The 12,174-nt window shown below is 39.3% G+C and overlaps 2 protein-coding genes across 5 annotated transcripts in view; one reads left to right on the top strand and one right to left on the bottom strand.

The window, feature by feature from the left end:
* HCK (HCK proto-oncogene, Src family tyrosine kinase) overlaps positions 1–12,174 on the top strand; it is a 358,121-nt gene that overhangs the window by 72,008 nt on the left and 273,939 nt on the right. The gene's annotated exons all lie outside the window — the stretch shown is intronic.
* C12H20orf96 (chromosome 12 C20orf96 homolog) overlaps positions 1,974–12,174 on the bottom strand; it is a 45,445-nt gene continuing 35,244 nt past the window's right edge. For 2 of the 4 annotated variants that reach the window (XM_056547433.1, XM_056547434.1), the window contains exons 7-10: positions 10,824–10,925; positions 5,927–6,013; positions 5,219–5,337; positions 1,974–2,808 (exon numbers count right to left, since the gene is read on the bottom strand). In XM_056547433.1, the coding sequence (XP_056403408.1) occupies positions 2,748–2,808; positions 5,219–5,337; positions 5,927–6,013; positions 10,824–10,925 (369 nt within the window). In that variant the 3' untranslated portion in view covers positions 1,974–2,747. The remainder of the gene's footprint in view (positions 2,809–5,218; positions 5,338–5,926; positions 6,014–10,823; positions 10,926–12,174) is intronic. The other 2 variants (XM_056547432.1, XM_056547435.1) reach the window with 1 other exon arrangement.

The raw sequence follows: 12,174 nt of genomic DNA, 5'->3' as shown, positions 1-12,174 counted from the left end.
ATCAAATTTTTAGGCCTTGATATCCATAAAACAGTCGATGGCACTATTTCCACGAAGACTTTTTTCAAATCTGTTGATATTAACAGTTTTTTACAGTTCGACAGTGCACACTATCCAAGCTGGCTAAGAGGGGTGCCATTCGGCCAGTATTTACGAATTCGCAGAAACTGTACTTCTGATTCAGATTTTATTTCTCAAGCTGAGGTTTTAAAACAACGCTTCATACAGAAGGGCTATCCTAAATCGCTCTTAACTAAGGCATACATGAAGGTGAAGGATAAAAAAACAATCTGATTTGGTTACATCTATTTCCAAAAAATCTAGTTCCAATCAGCCTCATAACCCCTTTAGATATAACTTTGTTACGAATTTCAATATTGAGGCATCTAATATCAGAAAAATACTAAGTAAAAACTGGCCCATTATTCAAAATGATAAAATTCTAAACCAAATAATTCCCCCAGTTCCTAATGTCACCTACAGACGTTCCAAAAATCTTAGCAACTTATTAGCCCCCAGTAGATTTTCCGAACATCTTACATCACAGAATACCTGTTCCATTAAACCATATTGTTTCCCTTGTAAAAAAAAGTTGCTGCCTTTGTTGCGAATGGATCCTCCAAACTGATACTTTTTCTTCCTTTTCCACACAACAAACATTTAAAATAAAAGATTCACTAAATTGCGACACCACTTTTGCTATCTATTAACCTGTGGTTGCGACCGCCAATACGTTGGCCGCACCACACAAACGGTGCGCTCCAGGATGAACAAGCACAGATGGAACATAAAACATGGTTTTTTGTTGCATAGTTTGTCCCGACACTTCACTCTCCACCATCAAAAAAGTACCGAAACTTTGAAATTAATTATTTTAGAAACTATCCCCATTCATTTACCTAACAGAATACAAAGATTAAATAATCGTGAATCCTTCTGGATTCACAAACTACATACTTTGCACCCTCAAAGTTTTAATGAATGTATCGATACAGTTAAATAATCTGATAAATTAGGGTTTCAAAACTTTCCATTTCTTCCAATGGATTAATCTTCAAAATATTATACCTTGATCTGTTTTTTTCGTTGTTCCTTCTGTGCTGTTCACCCTGGAGCGCCCCACTGTGTATTTATTATTCCTTATGTTTTATTATCCAAGTTCCGTTTTCTGTTTTTCCTTCCTTTCTGCATACAGAAACTTCTGTATCTTTTATTTATTTATTTATTTAATGTTTGTAAATTTGGATCTTTTTACGAATATTCACACCCTGCGTTTTCGCCGGGTGCTGTATTCAATACCGCACTAGTTATTTTAGTTTATTTTTCTCACTTTCTCTAAGTAGTGTTCATACACCACCCTCTGGTCAGTTGCGATTTGTTTTACCGCACTGTTTATTTTTTATTTATACTATCATTATCCATTTAATAATGCAGCGATATACAAATCATTTTTTTATTCTTTGAACTAACATACATAGCACCTTATAGGTCCATATTCTTTTATATTATATTTTTTTAAATAATATCCAACTTGCGTTGTTGAATGCCGCACCGGTGACTAAGCGGTGTGATTGCTTGAGTCGCTTGTGGTGGTATATTCACACCACATGCGATAATTATATTATATATATATGTTTATATGATTCCATTGTGCTTTTACATTATTGTTTCATTATTATTATTTTTGTGACTTTTGTCTGTCTATTTATATTTATTTATATCTATTTATATATTTTTCATTCATTGTTACATTCATATGTGGATATGTAATTTTATGTAACAACTCTTTCAAAAAGTACTCTAATGGTTAATTCCTGGAGGTATATATATCTGTTACCAGCCTTCTCTTGTCATGCCTGATGAAGCTGCGCATGCGCAGCGAAACGCGTTGCATCTAATAAATCCATTGATTTTACTTGGCTGCCTGATGGTTCCTCTCTGCGCCAGACATGATATGCTGTATTTACCATAAGATCACCTGTTAATTAGTTTTAACCTTATTGTTTATTGGGATTACCATTTTAACCATGCACAGTAAAAGTTAAGTTTTAGGGGTGGTACAATAGGAGTTTATATCCCGGGCCACGGCCCTGGGGTTTGGTATGTATCATAGGTTAATTAGCCCCTTACTGCCCTTGGGTAGTTTGCAATATACTACCAATAGTGCACATCCCATGTCACCTTATAATGTACTTCACAAACGTTGTCCTCCCCCTACACGTTCATAAAAACCTGTTCTACAGGCATCAATTGGGATAGACTGCAACTTTCTATCATCCACTCTCATCGGTCACGCTGTCCTGCAGAGGTTTGTGGTGAAGGTGCAAGAAAGATTTAAACATGTACTTAAGAACAGTAGCATCAGCATTCAGTGTATTTAAAATAATTCCTCACCCTCCCCTAACGGTGGTAGAGAAGGGGGTCTTGAGTTGTACTATTCTGAATTAAATTAATTCTAATTTATGTCTGTCTCTAGGAAGACTGGGTGATTAATTTTGTCACTATGCTGCCACATGGGTTATCATCCAGCTTTCCAAATCTTTCAAATGATGCCATGCTTATTTTGTCTGACCCCTCTACAGACATGCACTTTAACCATCACATACATCCATCAACATATATACAACGTCCTCCTTTTATCATCATGTTCCATGGGTTGTTCAGTAGAAGAGCACAGTCTAAGAAGTAACTGTATGTGAAGGGTGTGATGAAGTCTTCAGCTTACAGAATGTGTCATGCACCAGATACTAGATATACATTGGTCTGTTTAGGGGGATATCCAGGACCACATCTTCATTAGCCGAACAACTGGACAAAAGAGAGATAATGTTATTCAATGTATATTTATAAATATCCATTGTTCAATTACAACAGGCACAGTAAAGTGCTCATGCAATCCTTAAACAAATGCAATATTGCAATACTTAAATGACCTGGTGCCAGAAAGTTAAACAGATTTTTAAATTACTTCTATTTAAAAATATTAATCCTTCCAGTACTTATCAGTTGCTGTATGCTCCAGAGTACATTGTGTAGTTCTTTTCTGTCTGACCACAGTGCTCTCTGCTGACACCTCTGTCCATGTCAGGAACTGTACAGAGAAGGAGCAAATCCCCATAGCAAACCTATCCTGCTCTGGACAGTTCCTGGCATGGACAGAGGTGTCAGCAGAGAGCACTGTAGTCAGACAGAAAAGAACTATACAACTTCCTCTGGAGCATACAGCAGCTGATAAGTACTGGAAGGATTAAGATTTTTAAATAGAAGTATTTTACAAATTTGTTTAATTTTCTGGCACCAGTTGATTTAAAAAAAATAAAAATTAAATAAAACGGTTTCCACCGGAGAACCCCTTTAACGACGCCGGACATAAATGTACATTCCGCGAGCATCGGAGCGATGCCCGGATCATGCGTGGCAGGTCCCGGCTGCTGATTGCGCGGATATCTGCCATTAACCCCTCAGATGCCGTGATCAATACAGATCACGGCATCTGCAGAATTGCGGTCACTAAAATGGATGATCGGATCGCCCGCAGTCCTGCTTCGGCGATCCGATCATCCAGAACGGCAGACGGAGGTCCCCTCACCTGCCTCCACTGCCTTCCATGGGTCTTCTGCTCTGGTCTGCGATCGAGCAGAAGATGACCGATAATACTGATCAGTGCTATGTCCTATAGATAGCACTGAACAGTATTAGCAACCGAATGATTGCTATAAATAGTCCCCTATGGGGACTATTAAAGTGTAAAAATAAAAGTGAAAAAAGTAAAAAAAAAAAAAAATATGTTACAAAATTTTGAAACCCCCCCTCCCCCAATAAAAACGTAAATTGTCCCATTTTCCCTATTTCATCCCAAAAAGTGTAAAAAAATATTTTATATGCATATTTTGTATTGCTGCGTGAGTAAATATCCGAACTATTAAAATAAAATGTTAATGATACCGTACGGTGAACGACATGAACGTAAAAAAAAAGTCCAAAATACCTGCTTTTTTATAGCATTTGTTCCCAAAAAAGTTCATAAAAAATGTATTAAAAGTTTTATATAAGCAAATATGGTATCATTAAAAAGTACAGATCATGGCGCAAAAAATTAGCCCTCATACCACCGCTTATACGGAAAAAGTTATAGGTCTTCAAAATAGGGGGATTTTAAACATACTAATTTGGTTAATCAGTTTGCGATTTTTTTTAAGCGCAACAGTAATAGAGAAGTATGTTATCATGGGTATCACTTTAATTGTATTGACCCAAAGAATAAAGAACACATGTCATTTTTACCGTAAATTGTACGGGGTGAAAACGAAAACCTTGCGCTTTTTTATTTTATTTACCCACACAAATAGTATTTTTTTGGTTGCGCCATACATTTAATGGTAAAGTGAGTGATGGCATTACAACGGACAACTGGTCGCGCAAATAACAAGCCCTCATACTAGTCTGTGGATGAAAATATAAAAGAGTTATGATTTTTTTAAGGCGAGGAGGAAAAAACGAAAATGTAAAAATAAAATTGTCCTTAAGTCCTTAAGGCCCAAATGGGCTGAGTCGTTAAGGGGTTAAACAGAATAAGGTAGGTGTTATATTACCTACAGCCAAAAAAGAAAACATTTTTGCATTTCGTACCGTTATTGTGTGCAGTTTCTTGCAGATATTTGGGTGCCATAATGGGACGGCATCTTATTGCATGTTTGAATCCAACCATATACTTTAAACTCCCAAATTTTTTTTTTGTAATCAACTGGTGCCAGAAACTTAAACAGATTTGTAAATTACTTCTATAAAAAAAATCTTAATCCTTCCAGTACCTATTAGCTGCTGAATACTACAGAGGAAATTATTTTCTTTTTGGAACACAGAGCTCTCTGCTGACATCATGACCACAGTGCTCTCTGCTGACATCTCTGTCCATTTTAAGAACTGTCCAGAGTAGGAGAAAATCCCCATAGAAAACATATGCTGCTTTGGACAGTTTCTAAAATGGACAGAGATGTCAGCAGAGAGCACTGTAGTCATGATGTCAGCAGAGAGCTCTGTGTTCCAAAAAGAAAATAATTTCCTCTGTAGTATTCAGCAGCTAGTATGTACTGGAAGGATTGAGATTTTTTTTATAGAATTAATTTACAAATCTGTTTAACTTTCTGCCACCAGTTGATTAAAAAAAAAAAAAAAAAAAAGTTTTTCACTGGAGTACCCCTTTAAACTTTACACTTACCAGGGTCTGCTGAGCAGGAGCGCCTTGTGAAGTCTGTCTGTCTCCTTGTTCCATGACTTACGAAGAGAATCTCCAGTTTCCAGCAACTTTTTAATGTCATCCTGAAATCCTGTAATCATCTGTTAGAAAAGATTGATAGAGGCCATAATTGTAACGCTAAAGACATAGCAGCAGGTCTTACATTCAGAACAAAATGACTCTGGCTCTTTTCTTGCTTCTAAATATGGTGATAATACATAAAGTTAAATTATTTGAGATTTGTGTTATCAGAGGCATGTCCAGCTAGAAACACACACATCTTTTCCACCCCCATAAATGTTTTATTTTGTATTATAAAAGCCCGCCATACATATCAGACACGTGTCAGCAAAACCAGACTTCTACAGCGACACAACCATCTATTGTCTATATGGGACTCTCAACTTTCCCCCAGCAGACGATGTTGGAGGAGATATGAACTGGAGAAGCTGAATTTAAAATGCCTTTCCTACATCCCCTTTGTCCCAAACACATAAACACTTGGCAAAAGGAGAGGGGGGATCAGAAGAAATTGTAAACAAAAGTTGTCCCTACAGCTATCTTATGTGTATATCTAGCTTGAGTCAAGTTTTGATCAATTCATGACATATGTAAAATAGCCCTTAACCCTTTATTATTCAACGTAATATTAATCAAACACAACCATTCACCATATGCGAAGACTGTCACCTGCTGATATGCTGTGATTTCACTTCTCATCTCCTGGTTCTGAAGACACATCCTTTTCAGTGACAAAGGCAGAGCCTCCACGTGTTGCTGTTAACAGATAAAAAAAAGAAGTTTACACCCTGCAGGGTTATTATATTTTACTGCATATTTATAATACAATGGTCCCTCAAGTTACAATATTAATTGGTTCTGGGACGACCATTGTATGTTGAAACCATTGTATGTTGAGACCAGAACTCTATGGAAACCTGGTAATTGGTTCTAAAGCCCCAAAATGTCATCCATAAATAGGAAAATGTGAGAATTAAAGAAAAATAAGTAGATAACTAATATATATAAAGCAAGTCCTTACATAAAATAGTAAGAAAGATCTGCTGGGAGCTGTAAATCACTATTTCAGTGTTTTCCAAGCAGGGAGCCTTCAGCTGTTGCAAAACTACAACTCCCAGCATGCCCGGACAGCCAAAGGCTGTCCGGGCATGCTGGGAGTTGTAGTTTTGCAACAGGTGGGGGCACCCTGCTTGGGAAACACTGGTCTATGTAGAGCACATTCTTCGGGGTCCTGTACAGTACACGCAATGTCCTAAAAAAGTAACATGGAGCTGCCCTCACCTGGTGTCCACAGGAGCAGATAACCCTGGTACAGGTAAAGTGTACAGAACATGTAATACCTCCCTGTATTGTAGGGGGCGCTACCAGACATCAGTCAGTGCATACGCTTCAGTAATGCAGGTGTTTTACCAGCAAATTGCCCATTCTGATTGGTCAGTTCTTTCGGCCATTGACAAGTTTCACAGATCTGGACTGTCTTTGTCCAAATTGTCATTGTATGTTGAGTCTGGTTTAAACTTACAATAGTCCAGAAAAGACCATTGTATGTTGAAACTATTGTATGTTGAGGCCATTGTAAGTTGAGGGATCACTGTACTGCTTCACCTATAAACACGATCTTATAGCCTGCATCGAGAAATCCATAGAATATTTAGAGTCTTTGCCTAGAGTTACATAATCTAGAGAGAGGGAGGAAGGCGCCTCATGTGCGGGATCAGCAGATCTTGTTAGTGGGGGTAGGGGACGGTAATTCCCAAGCCGCTTACCAAAGTTGGCTGTGCGCCCACACACACAACAAGGTAAAATGCAGAAGAAATGTAGAAAGAAGGTCCACTGCAGCCCTCCTGGGTAAAAGTAAAATCAAAACCGAATGACCATGGATTCAGGAGTTTGTCTGGCGCAGAGAGAACCCATCAGGCAGCCAAGTAAAATCAATGGATTTATTAAATGCAACGCGTTTCGCTGCGCGTGCGCAGCTTCATCAGGCATACTGCCTGATGAAGCTGCGCACGCGCAGCGAAACGAGTTGCATTTAATAAATCCATTGATTTTACTTGGCTGCCTGATGGTTCCTCTCTGCGCCAGACAAACTCCTGAATCCATGGTCATTCGGTTTAGAGTTACATAATGGGACAGATTCAGTATTGCAAATGAGCTAGAATTCTGACACCATTTGCTCCCAAAAAAGGCTTGCATTATTTATTGTGAGTTTTAGACACTTTCCCACCTTGCTCTACAAATGGGCGTACATAAGCAAAAGGGGTGGCTAAAATTGAACAACACCGTCCACCAAAAATCGGATTATTGGACAATTCAATTCTTTGGTCAAGCATGATGAGGCCAGTTCTGAGTGGAACCGCTGCATGATCTTGCCCCTTTAATGCCTGTATGTTGAGTTATTTTGAGGGGACATTACAATAAACCCTGTTATACACTCACTACTTTACATTGTAGCAGAGTGTCATTTCAGAGTGTCAAGTGTTGTCACATGAAAAGATATAATAAAATATTTACAAAAAAGTTAGGGATGGACTCACGTATGTGAGATACTGATACAGTACACCCTTCACATTTTTCTAAATATTTTATTATATATTTTCATGTGACAATACTGAAGAAATTTCACTCTGCTACAATGTAAAGTAAGGAGTGCACAGCCTTAAAACATGATTTTAGGTCATTCGAAGGGTTTTAAAAGTTAAATTACAAAAAGATTATACTTAAAATGTCACTGAGTTTTCCAAAAACTTTTCACATATCCAAGGGGCATTCTAAAAGTATTTAACGGTCAGGCATCTTCCCGCACTCTCTGAAAACTCACTGAGATGGCCCAATAGATACATTACGAGGCCATCTTGGTCATAAAGCACAGAGTCGGGAGAGAACGCACTTAGCATGCTCTTTCTTATAGCTCGTTCTTTCAAACACTCAGACCCCAACCAATCAAAACTTATAAAATGTAAAAAAAAAAAATTTAAACTCAGTGGGGGAGATTTATCAATAATGGTCTTGGCTAGATTATTTTGGGGGTTTGTCTAGATGCGTTTTTTTTTTGGCAGTGCTGATCCAAATTTATCATATTGTCGCAGAGACCATGATAAATTTCCCGCAGATCTGCACCTAGATAATTTTCTACCCCGTTCTCAGATCATGGCTAGGAATAAAATTTTTTTTTCACTGAAAAAACGCCAGTGCAATTTCCTGCATCTGACGTTCTTGCATTTGAGTGGAAAATGCATTTCTGGGTAAAAAAAAAAAAAAAAAAAAAAAAGGATGCAGTAGGGATGGGAAAAATGTATTTAATGAAATTTTTATTTTTTATAACGAAATTTTATACATTTTTAATAAAGTGTGTTTGTGTTTCACTTTTTTCTCTTTATTTTATTTTTATTTTTTTAAATAGTACTACTACTCCCAGCATGGAACACACTGTTCCATGATGGGAGTAGTAGTACCTGTACTAATAGACATATTGCCCCGGGTGTTCGATGTCCATAATATAGCAGAGATGCGGAGCGGCTCTATACAGCGCTCACATCTCTGCTCTGTACTCCGGCCAGTGATGTGTATTTTCCGCCCAGAGTGGTGATTGGCCGGATGGTGGCAGCCAATCACTGCTCTCAGAGAGAAATATGAATGAGTGAGTGGCCGGCCGGAGAACAAAGCAGAGATGCGAGCACTGTACAGAGCCGCTCCTGACACCAACTGTGATCCTCCTGTATAATGTATAGATGCGGCCGGCCGCTCTTCTATGGTCCCCTGCACTGACGTATATATACACCTATTCTATTCATATTTCCCGCCGAGTTGTGATTGGCTGGAGCCAGCTGGCCAATCACAGCTCTCTGTGGGAAATATGAATAGGTGTATATATACGGCAGTGCAAGGGACCATAGAAGAGCGGGTGGCCGCATCTATAAATTATACAGGAGGATCGCAACTGGCGATTTGTCAATTAGTACAGGTACTACTACTCCCATCATGGAACAGTGTGTTCCATGCTGGGAGTAGTAGTACTACCTAAAAAATGTTAAAAAGAAAGAAAAAAAAAGTAAAAAACACACACATTTTTATTATTATTGGCTATATTTTTGGTGCCCTGCCCGCACACATAAATTGATCCCTGTTGAAAAATTCATAAAAATTTCGTTATAAAAAAGATAACTTTCGTTAAATAAAAAATTTTCCATCACTACTGTATCTTTTTTTTTCCCTACGAAATTTTATTAAAAAAGGTATCTCCATCACTTTTTTGGATCGCTAAAGTCCAAAAAAGAATTAAAACCACCTGCAAAAACACCAAAGGAGAAGTAATGTTTTTTAGACCTGGTCGGGAGGTGGCCTAGATTTGCGTTTTTTTTCACCATTTACAGAAAAATTAAAAACATGCAGATAATAAATTTAATGCATGCTATTAAAGGGGTTATCCAGTGGAATTCGGTAATTCACTGTAGCACTAACGCTATGCTCAGAAGGTAAGGGGAAAGCAGAGACACTGGCCATGGACGGGGCGTCCCGATACCGGAGCTGCAAGGGAGCTAAAAGTTTTTGTCATTTTTGTATGCAGCCTGGGGACAATAAAAGTTACCAAATTCCACTGGATAACCCCTTTAAATGTTTAATAAGGACCTATGAAATATACCTAGGGTTGAGCACAGATCCTGAATATAGCAGAGAAATCACCTACAGACATACTGGTAACACAAACTTTGTACAAGGACCCCCACCTATGATGTGCCACTTACAATACTGGTATATGCCTATAAGGGTCTCAGAGTTTCCTCATGCAGGGCCTAGGTACAAATGTACATCTGAGAACAGCAGTAAACTGACCAATTGGGTGAAATTATTTGGCTCCTTTTTTGGAGCGATTCTGGAAGATTTACTCAAGGGAAGAATGCAGCTTAAAGAATAGACTCAGCACGGACCCAGCATGGTGCATGCCAGACATAGCTCCAGGAACAGAGGAGATCCCCTGATATCAACAGGGAAAACAGAGGCACTGAGTCTTTCCTGCCATGTCCGGGATTCCTGTGCTTTTATAGAAATCTATTACAGAATCCTGGACCTATAAAAATGATGTCCTATTTTACATTGTATATGGTTTATATAATACTAGGGTTCTGTCTATATCCCAACTGCTTAAACCATTTCCTAGCTATATGTGAGATAGCAATAAGATAGTGTAATATATATACAGTAGGATTATGATGCAACTATGTCAAAAAATGTTTTGCATTACTGCAATATGGTACTTCACGGAAAATCTTAGAAAAGTTGCCATTATATGCAAGGGAATGTAACCTATGGACAACAGCTGTCTCGGGATGGTTGCTTTCACTACTGTTGTGCTACAAGTGTGTAGCCCCAGCTGTCAGATGCAGCAACAGCAACCAGACCCATGTTCCAGGCCTTGCAGAACATAATCACACACATTCTCCTTTATCCAGTAATCCCTATGTAATAAATGTCTCCAAAAAATGAGCAATGGATTAAAAACTCAGCTATAAAGTCCAGTGGCTTTAGTAGTTGAGCAGAAATTTATAGAAAGCCTCTTTCCGTTTACCTCTACTACACCCTGGAGCATATCGTCCTTTATTTTCTGATAACTTTCCAACAATTTTTCAATTTCTGTTTGAGCCAACGCTTCCACATCTGCAGCCTGGTCCTTGTGGCATGAAAGACAGAAAGGAGTTAGAAAGGACAGGCACCATTAAACAGCAGGAAAGTTTTCGGTTCTGGATACATCCTGTATAAAGTGTTTTGGGGAGATATAACGAAACCTGTGCAGGGGGAATATTGCCCATAGCTTCTTTCATTTTTCAGAGGCCTTCTTAAAAATTAAAGAAGCGATCTGATTGGTTGCTATGGGCAACTAGTCAACGTCTCCTCAGTACAGGTATTGATAAATCTCCCCATTTGTCAGAGTGAAAGAAAACTTTTTGTAGTATGCTTGATTCATCTGTCTATTGATGCTGTCTTATATTACCCACCAAGGCAGAAATAGGTGCAAAAAGTGTAGCCAGAACCTCCAATGTAGAACAGACCACTGCAACAGAGTAATGGGGATTCTGACTACACTAAAGGCCTCCATCTACACTTAACAACATTTTCCAAACAAGTATGGTGTCTCCCCACACACGGGGGGCATAGGGCATGTTGGATTTCAATTGCATGACCCTTTTTCAATTTAAAAGACAAACCCATGCCAGAGAAGCCTGGCAGTGGCCTTACCCCTCCTTTCTTCATTCAGAGCACACAAACGCTCGGCTAAGCTGAATGTTCGCGTTTGTAAAGGGATTGAGAAAGATTGTTGGTGGCTGAACAAATGTTCGGCCGACAGTTATTGCATGGGTGACAAAGTCAGTTACCGTATATACTCGAGTATAAGCCGACCCGAATATAAGCCAAGGCCCCTAATTTTACCCCAAAAACCCAGGAAACATTATTAACTCAACTATAAGCCTAGGGTGGGAAATAAATCATCCCCCCATGTAATCATCCAGACCCCCATCATCATCCCCCCCTTCATCATCACCGCCTGTCAATCCCTTCATCAGTGGTCTTCAACCTGCGGACCTCCAGATGTTGCAAAACTACAACTCCCAGCATCGGCTGTCCGGGCATGCTGGGTGTTGTAGTTCTGAAACCTCTGGAGGTCCGCAGGATGAAGACCACTGGGGCCTTCGTCATCATCCAGCCCCCCCCCTTTTGTTTTGTACTCACCTCCCCTCGGCGGGAAGTTAGGGTGAGCTGGTCCGGGTCATCTATGCTGCAGGGACCGTTCGGTGGGGAGGATTAGTTGTTGCGGGCTGTCCATTTTCACCGGGGGGGCTTCTTCTCCGCACTTCGGGCCCGGCCCAGGACTAGTGACGTTGCCTTGACGACGACGCACAGGGACGTCAAGGCAACGTCAC

Source organism: Hyla sarda, chromosome 12 (assembly GCF_029499605.1).
Source record: "Hyla sarda isolate aHylSar1 chromosome 12, aHylSar1.hap1, whole genome shotgun sequence".
Classification (NCBI taxonomy): Eukaryota; Metazoa; Chordata; class Amphibia; order Anura; family Hylidae; genus Hyla; species Hyla sarda.
This window is presented reverse-complemented; position numbering and strand designations above follow the sequence as displayed.